Source organism: Eublepharis macularius, chromosome 6 (assembly GCF_028583425.1).
Source record: "Eublepharis macularius isolate TG4126 chromosome 6, MPM_Emac_v1.0, whole genome shotgun sequence".
Lineage (NCBI taxonomy): Eukaryota > Metazoa > Chordata > Lepidosauria > Squamata > Eublepharidae > Eublepharis > Eublepharis macularius.
The window spans coordinates 68343353-68364900 of NC_072795.1; the positions used below are offsets into that span (position 1 = coordinate 68343353).

The window sequence follows — 21548 nt, forward strand, 5'->3', positions numbered from 1 at the left end:
GGAAGAAGGCCCTAAACAAGTGCCTTTGCCAGCCATAAAGCCAAATTCCAACTGATTTAAAACCAAATTCCAATTGATGGTTTTGACAGAAAACCAACAAAGTGAGTTTCCTGAGAGATATGACCGCAGACAACCTGAAACTAGGCCCTGCTTTGACGTTAGAACCGTTTGGACCAAGCCATATATATGCAGAGAATTTTAAAGTTTCCAAGGGCCAGCATGCTGTTTTTCTGGGCTTGTTTTGTTTTTTTAGATAGCATGCGTTGTGCTTAGTAAACAGTTGCTCAGTTTAGTCCTTACTGCCCTCTGGGTCCCCATGTTAACTAGGTGCTGAAGATGGTAAGGAAGCTTCCCAACTGTCTGCCTTCTGTTATTGCCTGTCCATTAACTGAATCAGGGAACTGACAGCTTGCTGGAAGCGAAGGATTTTGAAAGAAAGAAGGAACCCCCCTTTCCCAAGAAAATTAAGTAGAACTTTTTGTATGATAAACTTACTGTATGATTAAAAACTAAGTTCTGAACAGTCTTACTGGTTTTTCACAGGGATATTTTTGAACGAGTAATACACCTAAGCCTGGCACCAAAGAAGATGAAGTTTTTCTTTAAACGCTATCTAGAGTATGAGAAGACATACGGTACAGCAGAAGCGGTCCAAGCCGTGAAGGCAGCAGCACTGGAATATGTGGAATCCAAGAGCAGTCTCCCTGAAAGTTGATTTATATAGTGGACAGACTTTGGGGTCTTGTCTGTTAGATAGCAGAGAAGCATGACCACAGACACCGGGGGGAGAGCCGTCTCCGCTGGCTGTGCTTCCTGGTGATCTCAGTAGCAGATTGAGTTCACAATGGACCAAATCAACATGACTTATCTGGAACTGTAAAAGAGCAATAGGCCTTATATTATTTGTATCTTTGCTACCTTCTCATGACGATTAAATGAGGATTCTGAATCTTTATTTAAATGGCATTTTAAAAAAGAAAATTAAGAACATGCAAAAAGCCCATGGATTTTGTTTACATATGGCTTTACTTAAATGCAATAAAATGATAAAAGTTTTTTTCTGATACTTGTAAGGTGATGAAGAATGTTTGTTTTCCGTTACTAGTATTTTGCATTTGATTCACGTATTCACTTTCCCATGAATTAGAAATTTGTGACATTTGCTTTTGAGGGGATTATAGCTTGTTAATTTCACGGTTCTTCTACTTTGAATTTTTTTCTTTTGGTAAAAGCCGCCTCCTAGGATGCAGGCATTATTGTTCTTCCTACTGCTTTCTTTAGTTTAGGTTTTTCACTCTACCAATATGTATCAATTTAGTTAATCTAATCTATTAGAGTAGATTTACCATGCCCAAATTAATTGGTTTTTGTAGATGTGCAGCCTCCTGTGCACGTGAGGGCTTTCATTCCCTACATCAGCATAGTAGTAATGTGACTTGTCAAAGCAACCATAGTCTCTGCCTTTGCATGTGAGCCAGTGGTGGGGAATAATATGCCTAGGAAAAATAGCTAAATGTGCAGATTTTGGAAACCAACAGCTGTGTGTGAAGCTACTCTAGTTTAAAATACCTTGTAAAAACTGTAGGGGTTTAAACTTTTCTCAGTGCTGAAAAATTCATCACTCTTTTTGAATGTCTTAACAACTCAGAGATAGTTGAATATCTTAACTCAGAGAGAGTCCAGTAGCACCTTTAAGACTAACCAATTTTATTGTAGCATAAGCTTTCGAGAATCAAGTTCTCTGGATCATGCATCTGATGAAGAGAACTTGATTCTCGAAAGCTTATGCTACAATAAAATTGGTTAGTCTTAAAGGTGCTACTGGACTCTTTTTGATTTTGCTACTACAGACTAACACGGCTAACTCCTCTGGATCTATTAACTCAGAGAGGGTATCTACATGATATTAAATCATATAGACAGTTGACAATCACATAGATGTAATTGTTGGCATTCACTGGCGTTAACACTGACAAATTGTGAAATATGTATCGATTTTTATTCAGGTTATGTAACATTAGAAAATATTTGTATACGTGCTGGCAATGTACTTTCCTGTGCTAAACAAAGCCAATTCAAGAAAGATCTTAAAAGCATTGCTGCAGCTTTAGAAAGACCCAGAGAAAGGAAAGACCTAAACTGAAGGCAAATTATTCTGGAGTCCTCAAAGTCCCTCGATTATGAAAAGAAAAACATTTCCTGCTTTTTCTCAGCTTAAGCTAGCTGGAGACTCCATCCACCAGTACTGCTTGCATTATAGGAACTAATTATGGTTTTTGCTTTACTTTAACAAATATTAGAAGAGAACCACCTGGCATGATGACCTAGAGCAAAACCACAAGTGACAAAAGGCACAGATTGGACACTTGTCTGCTTCCCTCAAGTTTTGATGGGAAATGTAGGCATCCTGGTCTTGCAGCTTCGCTCTCTGACTGCTGTCCAATGGACTTTTCAACTGTCACTTGTCCAACATTCTGCCAAGCTGCCTACATTTCCCATCAAAACTTGAGGGAAGCAGACAAGTGTCCAATCTGTGCCTTTTGTCACTTGTGGTTCTGCTCTGAGCCTAACAGCAGTTCAGTGGGGAGCAAGAGAAGAATGGGTTCTTTGCTTGTTTTCTGTTTAATTTTCAAATAATTGGTATTCTGAATAAATCATGTGGGAGCTACTTTTTTATCTCTTTTCTGCTCTTGTCCTTACAGTGATATACTAGTCTTTATGAAGGTGGTAATGAGTCTTCTATCACAGATTGTGTTAATATGTCAAAAGTATCTTGATAGTATACCTGTCTATCAATTGCAGCCTTCAAGCCAAGTTATCATTTTTACATAGTTTTCTACTCATCTGAATAATCAGAAACTTCTTTTTGCCCTAATGTGAATTGTGGCTACCCATATTTAATAGGCTAAAGCTTTGGTTTCCATTCCCATTTCAAAAAGGGTTAGGAGTGACAAATATAATGTTTAATATATTTAAAACCCGCTAATGTTCCCTTTTTCATCCTAGGGCTTTTAAATTAACTTTACTAAAGTTATTTATATAATGATATTTGATCTTTAATGTAGGAGTAGTCTGCAGCTTAAAGGCAAGAGAAGTTGTTCATCAAACAAAAATCTACAACCAGTATTGTTCAAGTATATCAATATATATAATTTGCAACATGGACCCATCTGTGGATTATTAAAATGGGGCCATGGACAAACAAGACAGATCTTTCTACAAACCTAAGAAAAGTCCCAGGTTTGCAGAAAAATCTGGTCTCTAAAAAACTAACAAGTGGCCAAACTGGTGGTACTGATGGGACATCTGTATGCCTACATGTCCCCATGGACTTACATCCACTTAGATCCATCAATGTAATTTTGTCAACAAAGAGAAGTCTACCTGATCACAAAATCTAATTACTATCAGCCAGGTGGGCTTAATTACTTTTACTGACCTTGTCTGAAGGTCTCCTACCCAAGCATGGGTGAAGCCTCCACCCTGCCAGCCCTTTTTGTCCGTGCTGCCCACATGCAATCACCTGTTGTTACCTTTCTGGGAAGCCCTAACTCACTCAAATCCAGAAAACCTATGGATTCTGGACTCATCATGAATTCCGGGATGTTACAATTATTTCTTTTTTATTCTTTTGTGCGGGCGCCCATAGCTATTGTTCTGCCAGCCCATTCCACTTTTTTTTTTTGAACCAGCCAACCTTTTCCTTGAGAACTTGATAAGCTCTGCCTGAAGTCCTTTTGTCTCAATCCCTGGACTATCAAAGCAGACAATGTACTCTGTTCAGATCAGTAGACAGAATAGGTAAACTCTGACCTTCTATTTATGGACTATTTGCCCCTCCCCCTCAATTTGGCCCTATTCCATCCATGTCAGATGTTTTTCTGATTTATGTACAGTATTTGATACCTTCAGTGCTGATCTTAGCATTATGCTGGTGTTGGCCTGAGTTTAATGGATGCTGGTTTATCATCATTTTTTCCTCAATGTGAGAACATGCTGGGTCTGATTCCTGTACAGATGTTTACATTTGCCTTTCCTCCATCTCCCCTAAACCCACCCCATGTGCCAAAGGATAGGTTTCCAGATATCAGTTCCCCTGTGGGAAATGGTTGGTTTTGAAGGTGGACTGTCTAGCATTATACCAGGCTGAGGTCCCTCACCTCCCCAAATTCTGCCCTCTCCAGGCTCCCCCCCACCCCCGCCACCAGTCTCTAGGAATTCCCCAACCTGGAATTGGCAGCCTCGCTATACAGATGTAACCTGTAAGTTTCTGAATGATTTGAACTCCAAGTCATCTCTGCTACATGGTGTAATTATAGATCTCTCTGCTTACAATCATAGTGATCAGGATTACTCGGAGCAAAAAATGCAAAATGGATTATCAAGGCTTAGCCCCTGTGATGAGATTCCACAAGGCTTCACAATAGATTCTAGCTTTGCGGCCAGGAAGATACTGCCTTAATCTGTTAGAACAAGATGGTTTTAGCCAGGACACGTATATGCTACAGTTGTGAAAGGAGAGAGGAGGAGAGATTCTCAGGCAGGATGTCAGCTATTGGTTGCTTTAGTGGTTTAACAATTGTGCAAAACAAATGTAAAATGAAGTAAGCATTTTCAGAGGATATTTCTTCAATCAGAACTCTTTTTCCAATGGGATGTGGGACTTAAGACAAATAATTTCAGAGATAAATCCTGACACAGGGGTGAGGGTGCATAATGCATCAAACAAAAACGGACCAAATAAATGAGCTTTCATTTCTGAAGATCAGGAGCAAGGCAAGGGTTCACGCCTTTCTGCTGAAAACTCTTTCCCTTTCTTTTTCTTTCATTCATTTACCTACCTACCAATCACACACACACACACACACACACACTTTCCCTCTTCTCCTTGGGGCCATTCCCAGGTGCAGAATTCCCATTCAGCCAAAGCGTTGATTTTCTTTCTCTTTCCTGTCATGTAACACAACAATTGCACTGTTCTTGTGCTTGAGTACCTTTTCAATCCCAGTGCCCCCATATTCTCTCAATAAATTCTAAACCTCTCTTTGGAAAAGACTTCATTTTGTGGTTACTGGTAGCCTATTAGGGGACACTTTAACCCAGCTTACCCACTATCCAGGTAAGAGCCCTAAATCACTTGTTTTGCTCCTCCTAGTATGCAATTTTGTCAGTTTTCCAAGCTAGCCAGGCTGTGGAAGTGGGAAGAGAATTCCTCCTGATGCTGAGCTTAATTCCTCCAAATTGGTTGTGATTCTGAGTAAGAGTCCCAAACCCTGGTTAAAGAGTTCATAGATGTCTAAGGATATATGTGAAGGGAAGCTTTATTCGGTGACCGTATAGTGGTTAGGGTTTTGGACTAGGATCTTGAAGACTCAGATTTTAATCCCCATTCTTCCATGGGGAAGACTTCTTCCACTGGGTGCCCTTGTGCCAGTTACATATTCCCAGCCTAACCTACTTCATAGAGGAGTTGTAAGGACAAAATGATGCTTTAGGTCACCAGTTTGGAGAAAGGTGGGGAATAAATGAGGTAATAAAATAACCTAGCTAAAGATAGCAGGGGCAGGTAAAAAGTGGGTGGGTGGGAAGGAGAAAGGGAAGAATAAAAAGGTGAGGCTATGGGGGTTACCAGGAGGTGGAAAAAATAGTATGGGGAGGGAGGATACAGGGGAAAGTGAGGTGCCCCCAGCAAGTCTTTCCCTGCCACTGGGCCCAGCTCAGTGGCTGAACTATGGAACTGGGCTGAGCCCGGCCCAAGTGACTGGAGCCATGCAGAGCTTTGCCAGGGAGAGGAAGGGAGAAAGCTGAAGATGGGGCGGAGCAAATAAAAGTAAAGTTGGCTGGTGGGGAAGGTAAAAAGGAAATAGTGGAAGGGTGAGGTGTCCCCCTGTAAGTCCTTGTGGGTCCTTGCTTATTATATCTTGTAGTACACAGAGATATAGGGGAGTGAATATATTCTCATTTTAATAAGTTGGCACTTGGTTACCTAAAAATTGAATTAAAATTTATCTTAATTTTATTTGCCATTGCCTGCTATACTTGGTCCTTATCTATAGGATTGTCTACATAGGTGTTACAGAGAAAAGTGCATCTCTGTCCTCCCATCTTGTTCATTTTGAAAGGATGGCTTCAAGTATTGAGACCAAGAAATCATAGAGGGGGTACGTGACTGGGAATTTCCCCCTGCAGGATATTCAAGGTCTTGAACTGACCAACTTTCCCTCCTCATTTCCTTTTCTCCCCTTCTTAAACTTGTGTTCAACTGACCTCAGTTCTGTGCCTCTCACAGGGAAATGTGTATATATCAAGTTTGTGTGTGAGGAAGGGGTGTATGTCTTTTTAAAGTATTGCTTTTTTTGTTTCCCTGAGTATCCCCTACCCCATCTGTGGATGTCCCATTTACTGTCTTCCCACTACCAAGTGTGCTTTTAGGAGTGATGGGGAAAGTAAAGATTGCTATTACTAGATGAGAATTTGTGCTTCTTTTACGCAAAGTGCAGTGTAGGTGGCCCAGTGTGGAAGAGTAAATATAAATCAGACTTCCAAGAGTAAGAGCACAGCTGTTCTATTTCGAAGCACAGGTTCATCAGTTAAAGTATATAATTCAATCCAGTTCTTGTTTTAAAAACCGAAGTGAGGGAAAGCAGAGTAGGTGCTACTTGGCAGAGGCAGAATTCTGCCAGTCTCACCTTCTCTGAACTTAATTCCTGCCATCCAGAAGTAACATTCCTGAGTTAGTTGACTTAATTTTATTACTTGTAGCATTCTCTCTCTCTCTCTTTATAGCCACATTATGGTTTCAATCTTTCTAGAGGAAAGATGCTAAATAAGTACAAATTAGGTAGCAGCAGGCAAAATAATAAAGCACCTTGACAGGATTGTTCTGTCCCTTAAATGTTTCCTGCTCATCTTTTCCAATTGTATGTATCTTATGAGGACTTTTTTGTGCCTAGCATCTGCAAACTCTGCTGCTAGCTGAAAAGCAAGCCTCACCTGCCTACCTAAAGCTGTGTTCTTTTGCTAGAGCAGCAAAGCTGTGATCTTTTAAAGGAGAACTCCTCAGTTGGATACAATTGCCATTGGTCTTTGTTCCCATTCCCATAAGGTATAGGCTACCTGTGTCACTCATATGGGTAATTCACAAACAATCCATCAGTTGTATGCACTGGACAAGATCTTTGGTAATAGTTAAAACTCCGTGTGGCATGAAGATACCAGTTATCTTAGGCAGCAAGGAAGACCATTTCCTGGTTATCAGGACCTGAGTTGCATCCCATCACACCTTTGGCCCATTTATGAAGACGGCTGTAGAGAGGGAAGCCTTTATTCTCCCGATAGATATAAACCCCAGTGATGGCATCCCACTGTGGCCTGGGCTGGACATCCTCCACGGTGTACTCCTGTACCAATTCCTTCTCTTCCTTATCTAAGTACACAAAACCAAAGAATTTTTTCACATTGTTGGCAGCCATGACCTTAGAGTGAACCTCTGCAGTGCGATGGAAGAGTTTGGCCTCATTGGACCGGTATTGATCCCAGTAGTCCTCCTGTCGGTAGCTGAGTGGTGAACAGCAATGCTTCAGGCACTTGGTGAGGAATACCAGAATTGCAACTATAGCAAGGAGCATCCACCCAAAAAGCTGAAAGGAAGAATAATGTTAGTAACAGATCAGAGTTTATTTTTTTCACTGTAGTGCATTGAGCTGTGGTGCCTAACTGAACAGCCCACCTCTCTTTTATTCATTTAGAAGGAAGCTGGATTTACAATAGGCTCGAGGGAACCTGCACCTCAGTGTCTGGGAATGTCTGGATATTTCTGTTTCAGTTAAGCACTGTGAACATTTACTTTGGAAAACAGTCTGAATACTTTTTCACATTTGGTAAAGGGTTTTCTGGATTAGGAATCTATATTCTTGAGAATGATTGTCTGTTTTAAAAGCTAGCACATCTCTTGACAAAGGCAAACATGCAGTATTTCCAAATTTCAAACTAACATCAACATCTCTATAGAAAAGAAACATCTGGACACTGTCCTACTTCCAACATGCATTAACTTTAGAAAAGTAGTTTGGGGGCACATATGGGAGAAAGGTAAGTTAGAAATTATATAAATAAATCTAGGGATAGGCATGACATAGGTGCAAAGATATTTTTCCTGCCACCACTAGCATTTTAAAAATGTTATTTATAGCCCGCCTTTTGCACTGTGATTCAAGGTGGATTACACTGTGTAAGTCAATATGATCAATGGCCGGGACTTTCAATAGATAATACAATAGGGTATGGATTTCAGAAATTTGAAAACAAGCTGAAATCCAATACAGAGCTGAAACAATGCTGAAACTAAATATAAGCAAGTTAACATAGCATATTCAACAATAATAAAAGGAGGAGCATATTAACAATAATCGTGTGCCATTGAGTTGGAACTGACTCATGGGGTAACCCCCAGGACCAGGGTTTTGAAGGCAAGAGGTGGTTTGAGCAGAGGTGGTTTGCCACTGCCTCCCTCTGCATAACATCCCCAGTTTTCCTTGGTGGTCTACCGTTCAAGGAGTAAACAGGTCTAACCCTGTTTATCTTCCAAGTTCTGATGAGCATTATTCTACAGAGATAAATCCCCACAGTAAACAACCAGATCAACAAGTACGCAGTATTCCTGTAATTCATATAAACAAGTAAATAAACCTTGATACCTGGGACTCATATTTTAATTGCCTTATAAATTCATCCTTAAATTTCGTCAAGTTTCCTGGCACATCATCACAAGGGAATCTGGCCATGATGTCAGCTCCGTAGCCCGGTGGAAATTTGTGCAAGGAGGCAGGATCCATGAATTCACTCAAGGCACAGACGTAGGCCTCTCCACGAAGCAGTGAGATCACTGACCATGTAACGGGAGCCACTGCAGCTCGCCCCATGACTGAGCCAAAGATTAAGCAGCTGGCTGCTGCTGAAAAGTTCTTGGTTCCTCGTCTGTGACACTCAGCTACCAGGTTCCAAGTGTGAGTGTTCCAGATGACACCAATAAGGAACAAGGCCAGGGCAGGTACACCTATGGCAGCCAATCCATAGATGTAGTTCCTGGCTGGGGAGCATGGGCAGTGGAATGCAACCATAGAGAAAATTTCTTGGCTTCCAACCGTGCCCAAGGCAATCAAGCCATTGAAAATCATGACATCTTTGCTCTTGAAGAATAGTGAGAGGAAGCGGAAGTTTTCTGCAATGAAAGCAGCCATCTTGTTTTCTGTGTCCAAGGAGAACTTTCAGCGTTTTGATGTGGAGCTCACAACAAGGAGCCTTGTTCTTATCTCTCATGGGCTGCAACAAGAGAATCATCACTAAGACTTTGAAACGGAACATTTTCAAGATTGCCAGAGTTCAAGAGAGACACTATATCTACATCTCTTTAACAGATACACCAGCAGGGCTTATGTTTTACAATGAATGCTAGTTTCTAGTATAAATTCAGTATGTACCTAATACTAGGAATTATTTGCTAATTAAACTCACTTGGTTGACACACTATTGTCCATCTAACCAAAAAATAATCTCACATTTTTGATGGCATGTAATGAAAAATAATATTCTAAACGTGGTTAGTATTTTAGGAATGAAATATATGTGAAAAAAATGTGGGATGCTCTATTCCAACACAAAAATGTGCTCTTTGAGTGGATGTACATGTTAAAGTTATTATTTCAAAGGAAGAGAGGCTTTGTCTAATTACCACTGAATTTTGCTTGTTTCCTTCTGTCAGTTTTGGAGAATGTATACTAATGCATAAGGTACCCTTCTGTTACTCTCAGCCATGCTACCTGTGGGCTCCATTGGTCATGGTGGAACAAAAGAGGGAACCAGGCATTCCTGAACCATAACCTCCCATTCTTTGTCTGATCTCTCCCCTTCTTACAAGAGAACAGTTAAGCTTGACTTACCTTCACCCATCAGCTTGCCGCTAGGTCACAGACGTTCTTTGGAGTTTGTAATGAAGAAATTCAGTTGTTAGAATCAAGGGTACAGTAGTGCTAGTTTTGGTTTCTTTCTGCATCCAAATTTTTTACCTCCTTAGCTGTCTGAGATCTAGATATGAATTGCAATTTTGCTATGACTCCAGTTATAAGTTATTACTCTTACTCTCTGAACGTAACCATTATGGAAATATTAGTCTTATGTATTAGTCTGAATGGGCTGGGCTTAGTTAATAGCTCTTAGATGATGAACAATTATGAGGAATAAAAAGCTATTTCCTGACTACTGTGAACAAGGAAGATGTTAATCCTTAATGGTCACATTGCTGCATTACTAATTACATCTCTTTGACACAGCACATGACATTGCTTATGATTTGCATGTATAACTTCACAATCATCTCCTACCTTCCCTAATACAAAGAACTGAATTACTCAAGGTGGGAAAGGCATTAGGAGAGATGCTGCCAGTAAAGGTTGCACCATTCCTGGTGTCAAAAATGCCATTTCAGATGCATGGAAGGCAGCAAAAAATCCCACTGTAGCTTTTCATGAGACTAAGAGTTTGTGAAAAAGGCAGACATGCTGTCCCTGGGCTATTTCCATACACAAGAAATGTTTTTCCAAATCTGATTGAAGGTTTATCTGTGTCCATCAAGAGCAAGTCAGGTCATGTGTCTGTGGAAGATCAGCATCAGGGCATGATGGACATAACCGTCCCTTGCACGCTGGCATCCCCTTGCAAATATCTGTAACTCATGTCCCACAGCTTATTATCCATTCTTGTTCATCCCTCTGGGAACAAATGATACTGCTCGGCACAGTTTAAAAGGTATTAAAAGAGACGATGAGGCTCTAGGTAGAAAGCTGAAGGACTGGGAGCACAGGTTGTGTTCCTCCTTTGCTCAGTGCCCCAAACTTGGCCAGGGTGCACTCAGCCTCTTGGCTCCCCCCTGCTCCAATTTCAGGCCATCTCCTGGAGTTGGGTGGCTTTCTGTGGGTCCTACCATCAGATCTTCTGCTTCTGCTTCTGATCCTTATAGCAGCCAAGCCAAGAAAGGGGAGCCTCCCAGCAAGTGTCATCAGCTACCCGCCTGCTTCCCTTCTTAGGAGCTCGACACTCTCTTTTTGCAATCACATCTCCTCACCAGGAGACCCTCGCCCTGGGGAAAAAATAGAGGGGCTAAGTTACAACCCCAAATGCAAAATATATTCCAAGAGAATATTTATTATAAATGTGCACAAAATACACCCATATTCATTGGAAACCAAGCCTTAGACTACAATAGCAAATGAAGAGCACTGTGTGAATGCAGTCCTGGGTTTGCTGCAACGTTTGTATTTTACCATACAATCCCAGAGTTTTATATAAGAGCATTTCATTATCGCTTACTGAATGTGTGGGTGTGTCTGATTATAAATATTGTAAAATTGACCTCTGAGGAAGTCCTTAGGGCTGAAACGCATATGGTCTGTCTTTGTGTTGGTCATTGAACTGTACCATCATCTGTGTATGGAGAATGTTTTAGCAATTTTTAGCATACGCATGTAGCCTGCCATTCAGCCCTTACTTGTTTTTAACCTATATTTTGTACACATTTATAAAAAATATTCTCTTGGAATATATTTTACATTTTAGGTTGTAACTTGACCTCTCTATTTTTCCCCCTGCTTGTTTGGGTTGAGTTTGTGGGGGTCTTCCCCCCACCCACTTTTTCTTCCTTGTTGGTTCTTGCTCTGGGTAAGCCACAGTGCCATGGGAAGAACCCTCTTTGACGCTTACCTGCATGCCTGGCTTCCTATCCCTGCTCTGAGGCTGCGGCCCTCTGGAAGGGGAGGGAGAGGAGGCAGGGAGGTGGAGCATCAGCCCCTCTTCTCCTTGAAGGCCCTGGGCCTCATGCATGCCTGGGCATAGCAGCAGCCAGACTGGTGCCACTGCCAGCTTGCCTAGCCAGCCACTCCTCCAATGCACAAAAATCCCAAAGATACCAATTTTCACTCTATTCCCCGCAGATAGTCCAAGAAAATACAGGACTGTTCAGGAGAAAACTGGACACCTGGCAACTCTACTGATGAATCACATCAAATTAACAATCCAAGTAAACTGATGCCTTAGGGAAAAAATGGTTTCAAGTTTTTTTAAACCCACTTTCTCGATAACCGACTTTCAGTCCAGCAGGCGGGAGCTAATGATGGATAGTAAGAAGAGATGCAGCTTTTCAGTCAGCAAACTTAATTTAATTTATTAGATTTCTTGCCCACCCTCCCTGCAAGTGGGCTCAGGGAGGGTTACATTACAATACCATACAGTAATACAGTAAATTAAAACAACAATACACAAAAAAGATAAAACACACAATTTCATTGTTCCTATACAAAAGTTAAAACCTGGCCCCTAAAACCTACAAAAGTTAGGAGGACCTGGTTCCTTCAGTAGAGGGGAAAAAACCCTCCAAGAACAGCTAACCCCTGTTCTCCCAGTAATGACCTTTGCCACCCCTTTATAAATCCATAAGTAGAAAGATTCTCTTGTCCTGTAACTCTGATTTTCCTTAAAAGAATTTCTCAATGGTGTTCCTTTTACACCTATGTCATCTAATAATCCCAGTGTGACTCTTCTTGGCTAGTTCCCTGCACTTCCTGTAGTTAAAGGAAATTCTGTTTTCCTTTGTACTTTTGTCAATTTATATATTGTTTGCCAGGGTTAGTGCTCTTTTTTATTTTCTACATTGGGCAAGACATGTAGTTTTCAAAGGAAACTTTCTTGCTTTTTATAGCTTTCTTGACTGCTATTTTTAACCATTCTGGCATCCTTTGGGGGTTTGTTTATCTCTTATGTAGTCTACATTTTAAAGCCTCTATTACAGTTTTCAAATAAGCTTCATAGCTCAAATTTGCATTCTTCCTTGAAGTCCTCTTGGATCAGTCAGTATCTCTCAGCTCAGCAGGTTTGTTGTGAGAATACATTGGATGTGAGGAAACTATGTCCACTGCTGTAAGCTAATTCAAAGAAGACCAGGATTTTAAAAAATGTAAAAAACTAAGAAAATAGCCCCCTAGATTTGACGTTCATGACTATATCCACTAACTTTCTTTCAAATAATCTTCTTGAGGTGGTGGTGGGGAAATCCTCTTTAAAAATTAAATTTGAATGTGTTTGCTTGGGGGGAGGTGGGATTTTTCAATGGCTGCTGTATTTAATAGAATGATGTTCACTGTTTCCAAATAACGTGATATATGTCTTGCATCAAATTACGTTCCACCAGTTCAACTTTAAGATTAAGTCAGACTTCCAAAGAAGAAAGGTATGATGATGCGTAGTTTTCAGGGCCACTAGCAATGATCCACATATCCCTTTCTACTGTCAGCCATTATCATTCAAAACCAATCTGAAACTGGAGCCTGCATTAAAACTGGGTTGTATCTATTTATTTACTTCATTTACATCCCACCTTTCACTCAGTGGGGTCCAATGTATACTCTTATGATGGCTTTGATAGAGTGAAGTTCACTGTTTCCAAGTAAACTGGTGGCACATCTTGCATCAAAGTACAAGTACTTCCTTAAGATTATGTCAAACTTCCAAAGAAAGGTGTGGTAGCTACATGGTTATATGGTCCCTGGCAGTGTTTCACGTATATCCCTGTTTTCTACTGTTAGTCAAAAACAGTCTGAACCTGGATCCTGCATTGAAATTGCTTTGTATTTATTTATTTACTTCATTTACACACTGTCTGTCTCCAAAAAGACGGGAAACTAAAAATTTCCCCCTCCTTCATTTTCCTTCCTGAGGTATATGACTGGCCCAAGTTCACCAAGCAAGCTTGCATGGCAGAATGGGGATGTGAACCTGGGTCTCGTAAATCCTAATCTGATACTCTAACCACTCTACCACACCAGTTGTTATTAGGGAATTCAGCCAATTACATAATTTTATTTTAGTTGATTAACCAATTAAGCAGCAGGTGGTTAATCAATAACATGCAAATACGTTTATGTATTACAGAATTTTCAAAATGCCTCTTTGAAATAATGAAGAGTAAGAATGGAGACTGGGAAAGAATCAGAAAAAGTTGGGGAAATTGTGGGAAGTCCACCAATGCACCACAGTGTGGTGTGGGCGTGGGGGGTGGGTGGGGAAACCCACTTCTCAAGAACATCAGATCAGGAGCAGATAATATGTGTGAAAATGGCTAAAGAAAGCCTTTCCCAAAAATGAAACTATGAAATAAATCTGGGAACTTTTCCATACAAATATCCCTTGCTTTTAGGGTTACCATCCTCAAGATAGAGTTACCAGCTCCAAGTTGGGAAATTCCTGGAGATCTGGGGTGTGAAACCTGGAGAAACTTGGAGAAAGTGGGGTTTGGGGAGGGAAAGGACCTTGGCATGGCATAATTACATAGAACCCACCCCCCAAAATAGCCATTTTCTCCAGGTGAACTGATCTCTGTGGCCTGGAGACCAGTTGTAATTCCAGGAGATCTCCAGCCACTACCTGGAGGCTGGCAACCCTTGGCGTTCTCCTGGAATGAGAACTGATACCCAGGCTACAGAGCTCAGTTCCCCGGGAGGAAATGCAGCTTCAGATGGTGGATCTAATGGCATCGCATCCCTGCCACTGATCCCCCTGCCCTCCCCTTACTCTGGCATCTCACACAGAGCCCTCAAATCTCCAAGAATTTTCCAAGCTGGAGTTGGCAAGCCTACTTGCTTTAAATACAACCACTTCAAAGCTTAATTATTTTATTACAGCATCACTTTTTCTAACAAGATGTCATAACTTCTGATGCAGGCTTTTCACTTATAATTTTTTAACCATCTTAAAAAGTCTCTCAGGCTGAAGAGTTGTGAACCACCTCACCAACCACATCCTCCTTTTCTATTAAAAGGCCCACCTTCAGCTTTAGGAATGTGAGGCAAAGTGGATTCCTTTTTCTTCTTTTCTTCTTTTCTTCTTCTTTTTACACAGGATTCCTTAATCCTTAAAACAGAGGGCACTGCAGGTATTAATTAGGACCCCCTTTCCCTGGATCCTATAGAATTTGCCATGGGTTGATGAGAACACAGGAGACAAGGGTAACAAACACACTTAAGTTTATTAAATATGTAAGCATGACATTTAGTGCTTTTGACTCTAGTATGATAGATGACCGAAGTTACCAGAGTTAGGAGATGCTGCAAGCTTCGTGCACCATCTTATATACTAATAGCCAAGTGGCAAAAATCTAATATTTAAATCCAGTGACTGGAGCCATGAATGGACAAGACAGATCTTTCTACACACCTGAAAAATGCCCAAAGGCTGCAAAACATTCTGAAAACTTGAAAAAAATTACATTTTAAAAAAACATGATAAAAGGAGTGCCTGTAGCTTTAGCCAGATGCCGTCAGTGGCTGTTGCTAGGCAACCTTAACAATTCAGACACAACAGTATTGCCAGCCTTCCAGCTTTGGTTTCTGCCAATAAAAGGCAGCAGGAGGAGGCAGGACCTTTTACAGGGTTGTTTTGGCCTTTGAGGGAGGACTCATTGGGGCCAGGCCCAGAAACAACTACAGTGTGAATCGATACCACATGACTTGCATGCAGGGTTTTCAGCGCTCCACCTGCGCGCACGCAAGCACGTGTGCAACAGCCTGCGTGGTGATGTCACACATGACATCATCACGGAAGCGTGCGCACCACCGCCGGCTCGATCGCTGCGGCGGGCAGCTGTGATGATGCGCGGGTGGCCTCCGAGCTCTCCGGCTTGGTTGCCTGCGCTGTCGTAGATGCCTGCCAGCGGCAGCTGCGCCCAGCTGGGGGCGTGTGCTCGTGGCGGCGTGGGAGGGATAGGAGGCTGCAGCTCTGTGGCGTGCGCTCCCGTCCCCCGTGCCTCCTCTGGCGCTCCCTCCGGCACCCCACGCCTGAGGCCACCGCCTACCTGGCCTCAATGGGCGCGCCAGCCCTGCTCGCATGACACAAGTCTGGCTGCTACTGTTCAACAGCAGCCCCCCCTCCCCCCCAAAAAAACCAGTGTAGTGCAGTGATTCGGATTTTAGAGTAGGATCCAAAAGACTCAGATTAAAATCACCACTCTGTTGGAGAAGGTCACTGGGTGACTTTGATACAGTCACACACACACACAGACTAACCTACCTCACAGGGTTGTTGTGTGGATAAAATGGAGGCAAGGAGAATGATGTAAGCAGCTTTTGGTCCCCCTGGGGAGAAAGGCAGGGTATAAATGAAGTCACTTACTAAATATAGATGAACATGGGGACAGATAAAAGGTAAGTTTTTCAGTGAGTTTGAAGGAAAGAAGGACATAGGGAAAAGTGAGCATATGGGGGTTGCCAGGAGGAGAGAAAATAGTGAAGTACTTTCACAAGTCCTTGCAGGTTCTCTACCATGCAACTAGGGCCAGTGCCAGGTTTTCTGGCGCCTGAGGCCAGGTACCTGCACCCGGGGGCATCTACAGGGGTGTTGCTGCCTCCACGTGTAAGCGTGTGCGTGCACACACCCAGATGCATGATGACATCACTGCACGTGATTTCATCATGCAGGGCATGCCGCTGCAAGCCAGCCACCCCATTGGTGAGGTAGGCAGCTGGGATGGCGCGCGGGTGGCCTCTCACCCTCCTGCTCAGTTGCCCCACACTGCCCCAGCCGCCTGCCATGCCTGGCTGGCCCGTAGCTGTGTGTTGGTGGCGGCAGCGGCAGCAGCAGCAGCACAGGGCAATTGAGTGCGAGGACTGGGAGGCTGCCTGCTCAGTTGCCCCGTGCTGCTGCCACCAGCACGTGCTCCTGGCCCGGCACCCGCAGGCCAGGTGCGGCAGGCAGCCAGAGCAGCATACGGGAGTGGCTTCCCAGCCCTCCTGTTTAACCACCAGCGCTGCTGCCGCCAGCCCCACAGCATGCACCCCCGCCCCCGGTCAGCAATCGAGGCAGCTGCTGGCACCGCCTCAATGGATGCGCCAGCCCTGCATGCAACTGGACCATAGGGGAGAGGCTGCCATGGGAGAGTGAGAAAGGTGGACAGGCTGCCACGGGGGAGTGCACATGGAGACAAGGAAAGGTGGGTGGGAAGGGTAGAAGAGAGCAGGAAAAGGGGGAGCGGCTATGGTGAGCAGGGAAGAGAAAGAGAACATGATGGTGGAAGGGAAATGAGATGCCCCCTACAAAGCAGGCCTCCATTGTATATTCTAATAGCTAAGCATGGCCCTGCCCTGACTTAGATAGCCCAGGGAGACCCAGTCTCATCAGATCTCTTAAGTTAAGCAGGGTCAGCTTGGTTATTAATTGAATGGGAGACCTCCAACAGAGACCAGGCTTCAGAGGCAAGAAATGGCAAACCACCTCTGTTAGTGTCTTGCCCTGAGAACCCCAGTAAAGGTCACCATAGATCAAGCCATGACTTCATAGCACTTTCCACCCCTGAAGTGCCACATCTGCGGACACTTAAATCCATGGATTGGGGCCACAGTGACAGAAAACAGATTTCCCTGTAAACTTGAGGGAACTTTTAGGTTTGCAGATAAATAATTCCAAAATGGTTTTTTTTGGGGGGGGGGGTTATCCCTCCCCCTAAAAAACAAGAGCATTGTCTATGCAAATACAGACAGTGCAAATGCCTCCAGGCTCCAGGCAGTCCAACAGTAACAAAGGGAAGGAGGAACTGAGGAGGCAGGTGAGTGCTGATGATGTGGAGAAGGTTCGTGGGCAAAGTAAGGAGCCACCATAGGGGCAAAACCCAGGGAATCCAGGCTAGGGGAGAGCCACCATCACTGCCACTGTGAAGCTGGGGACAGCTAGGATGGGGGTAGGGAGCCAGTACCACAGTGGCAAAGCTGCAACGGTCCAAGCGGGGGGGAACTGCCACCAACGCAGCAAAGCTGGAGGTGGCTGAGCTGGTGAGGCCACTATGGTGATAGTGGCAAAGCTGCAGACAGCTCAGCTGGGGTGCAGAGGATTCTCACGGGTTCCTATTTGTATTCTCTAAGAGGCTCGGACTTGGAAACAATAACCACACAAGCCTCAAGTCTTCACTTTTTTGTAGGAACAGCATCTAAACCTTGTTTGTTTAAATAATACTCTAAAGTTCCTGTTGGACTCCCTGCCTATACTAGCATTAAGAGGCAAACCTTTTCTTGCCCACAGACAGCCCCCTAACCTTAAACAACATCTCACTCATAATAATGTACTTCCCAACTCTGACATGGACTCTGAGACCACAGCCTGCAATAAACCAAGATGCCAGCTCTGTCCTCATATTTACTTTGACAGCATGATCACTGGACTTAACAACACCAGTTATACCATCTCGGGTCCATTCACTTGTTCATCTTCCAATGTTATATATGCTGTCAAGTGTCAGCAAAACCCTTCTACTCTCTACATTGGACAAACAGGTCAGCCTGTATGGAAAAGAATAAATGATCATAAATCTGACATTAGAAACCACAACACTCAAAAACTACTGAGAGAATGTTTTAATCTTCCAGGACATTCCATTGCTGACCTAAAAGTAGCATCCTCAAACAAAGAAATTTAAATATGAGATTGATGACATGGAGTTTATTCACAAATTCAGAACAATGGACTCCCCCCCTCCCCTGGGGGTGGGGAGTTGAATAAAGACTTAGGATTCTGATCTCACTACAAATGTTAACCTGCTCTAATCAAGTTGCATTGTTCCTTTACATTCTGACAACTTCGTCTGCTACACCCCTCCCATCCAATCAAGGTGTATTGTACCTTTATATCCTGATGCCCCCCTTGGCAACACCCACCTACCCATCAAGGTGTATTGTACCTTTATATCCTGATGCCCCCCTTGGCAACACCCACCCACCCTTGGCTAGGATATAAAGGCTCAGGGATCTTCATTCCAACGTGTGTCTAAAGAAGGGAGCTCTGAAAATCTTGTTGGTCTCTAAGGTGCCACTGGACTAAAAACTTGCTGCTCTACTGCAGACCAACATGACTACAAACCATCCTGATTAAAACTGTTAATCCAGCATTAAATGATGGGGAGATAGCAGGTGTGTACATTGCACACTTGGTAACATATGGACATTTCAGCCCTTCTAGACCAGTATTCTATGTGGAAGGACCAACCTGGTTAGATATTTTATTTTCTGGCACAGCAATGGGACACTCTTATTGCTTGACATCCTGTGATTTCTCCTCTCTCCTTTTCATTCAACGCTAGGTTAACTATTTTAGTTGGAAAGGGGGACTGGTAGCCAGCAACCTGTCCAATCTCCCACTTTTACTAGTAAGACATTTGGGGGGGGGGAAAGGGCCATCCTCCCTTTATTTCCCTTCCTATGAAGGAAAAACCAACCAAGATCTAGTCCTCCCTTTCTGTGCATTTTTACACATAGTGCAAGGACAGGCCAGTGGCTGCTGGGTTTAAACAGGGAGTCCCAGGCAGGGTAAGGAGAATTTGTCCCTCATCATAAAAATGAAACTACAAGGCATAGGGAAATGTGGCATAACAGCAGGACTCAAAGGTAATAATTTATTGGCTTTATCACTATCATAAAAAGCTATTTTTTAAAATAAAATTCACTGCTCTGTGCAGGTTAGCAATGGAGTGTTTTTTTATTTTCGCGCCATGCTGGCACACCATGCCAACACAGCTTTGCCAGTAAATTTCCCACTGCTGTGTGCACCCACCAACTCTCACCTTCTTTGGAGTCCATTGTTGTGTGTGTTTTCATGTGCTTGAGGAGAAACTCATTGGATCAATGGGTTTGGGGACAATGTGATTTTGGTTAAGCACAAACAACGCCTTGTTTCCACAACCCTTCACTGAAAAGAACAGTGTCCATGTGTACACACTACACAACTGTCCAACACTTAGCTTGATGCATGCCTTCTCCAAGCATTCCTTGGGGACCATAAACAGGGAACCTCATTGCTGCATGTTCTCATACATGGTGGGTCAATGGTTTAGAGGGAGGACTGTGTTCTGTGCAATTTTGCTGCTGTTGTGTGCAAATACAGCGTCTCTAACTCTATCCCACCAGTCTTCTGTTGAGTTCTGTAGTACCTGAAACTGCCCCACCAGAAAAAGTTTGCCTTCTTATTAAAATTGGCTTCCCCTGATTCATTCACTGATTTGAAGGCTGCAACCCAATTTGCTCTGCATCTGGTGGCTGACTCACTATCCTACTTTCACAGACATCAAGGAAATGATGACCTGCTATGAGAATTTAAAACATGTCCTAAATGTTCTTTATAAATTATAAAGTTATCTAAACGGTCTCTATAAATTATTAACCATAGTAGTTAAAGAAAGCTTCCCTAACCTGACTTTTATAGGTGACAGTTGTTATTTAAAATGATTCTATAAGTGAGAGACAGGAACTGTGAAACATCTGTCTGGACCTCTCAAATATATGTTTCTGAATCATGCTAGTAAAAATGAAAGGAATGAATTCATGCCAGTCCTCAGAACTGAGCTTTCAGGCTATAGTTTCTAACTTCCATTTCCTTTAGGCCTCCAATATTCTTTGGAAAAGATGGGTCCTCCTATTCTGTCTCCCATATCCTTTGTAATCTACAGGTAGGGCTAGACCTAGATCAAATGAATACCCCAGACAAGATGTTGGACAAAATTGTCCAACTTTTGAACATAGCCCTTGACAGGCATCCTCAAGCCTAGTGCCCTGAAACCTGGGCCAACACCCTGTGTGAACAGACAGAGCTGCCTTATAGTAAGGCAGACCGTTGGTCTGTCAAGGTCAGTCTACTCAGACTGGCATTGGCTCTCTGGGGTCCCCAGTACAGAGGTCTTTTTCACCACCTACTGTCTGCTCCTTTTAACTAGAGATATCAGAAATGGAACCTGGAATCTTCCGCACACCAAGCAAAAGCTCTACCACAGGTCACACAGCTTCTCCCCAGCTGCCTGCCCCAGAAGACAGCTCTTACGAAAATACATGGTTTAGCACTCAAGTGGAATCTGTTTCTTTTGTGCTACAAAGCCTAGACATATGCATGGCATTCACATGTCATTCTACGACCTGACAGCCGCACCCAACCAAGGCCTGAAAAAAAGAAAGTAACCTAATCATGCAATGTGTTGGTCTGTGGAGATGTATGTTAATTCTTTTAAAGACAGTGCTGTCTAGGACTTGTAAAAATAAAAATTAAAAATAACAAGATGCCTTGATACTGAAATCTGGAATGTTTGTTGATGTGAATGAGTCACTAAAATAGAGGACGGAGAATTATAACATGTAAACTGTTGCATGTCAGGAAAGAGGCAGCTGGGTTTGCCAATTACTGTTGGCCAAAATTCTTTATTAACTCTTTGCAGTGGGCAACCTCAAAAAGCTATCCTGATCTGCTACAGTTCTCCAACGCTGACATCTGGCAATCCAGTAAAAAAATTTCCTTCCTAAAACAGATCTAATAATAGGGATCTTTCATATCTAAGGAATGGGATGGAAGTTTGTCCCATCATAAATGGATGTCTTAATTCACTGTCATGTTTATTTTCAGACATCCTCGGTTCTCCCCCCAAACCAAAGCAAAATATGAGAAAAACATAAGTCACTTACTTCAGATGGTTGCTAAACTAA

At 42.9% G+C, this 21548-nt stretch overlaps 2 protein-coding genes across 3 annotated transcripts in view; one reads left to right on the forward strand and one right to left on the reverse strand.

The window, feature by feature from the left end:
• The window catches only part of PDCD11 (programmed cell death 11), a 48921-nt gene extending 47865 nt beyond the window's left edge, over nt 1–1056 (forward strand). Inside the window, exon 36 of the mRNA XM_054983509.1 lies at nt 544–1056. Coding sequence (XP_054839484.1) covers nt 544–715 — 172 coding nt within the window. The 3' untranslated portion in view covers nt 716–1056. The remainder of the gene's footprint in view (nt 1–543) is intronic.
• Nucleotides 1057–6570: 5514 nt separating this feature from the next.
• CALHM2 (calcium homeostasis modulator family member 2) lies at nt 6571–21548 on the reverse strand. Of its 2 annotated transcripts, none has more exons than XM_054983483.1 (3): nt 21528–21548; nt 8697–9321; nt 6571–7640 (listed from the first exon to the last, which is right to left on the reverse strand). In XM_054983483.1, exons 2-3 carry the CDS (start codon nt 9237–9239, stop codon nt 7224–7226), a joined length of 960 nt encoding a protein of 319 aa, XP_054839458.1. In that variant the 5' UTR covers nt 9240–9321; nt 21528–21548; the 3' UTR covers nt 6571–7223. The 2 variants fall into 2 exon arrangements, with proteins under 2 accessions (XP_054839458.1, XP_054839457.1); XM_054983482.1 differs by lacking the exon at nt 21528–21548 and adding an exon at nt 9939–10123.

Bases quoted from the DNA above. Each gene is read 5' to 3' on its own strand.
- CALHM2 (XM_054983483.1), bottom strand. From the start codon at position 9,239: ATGGCTGCTTTCATTGCAGAAAACTTCCGCTTCCTCTCACTATTCTTC. The intron at 7,641-8,696 runs GTATCAAGGTTT...TCTTCCTTTCAG, and splicing joins AATTAAAATATGAGTCCCAG to CTTTTTGGGTGGATGCTCCT.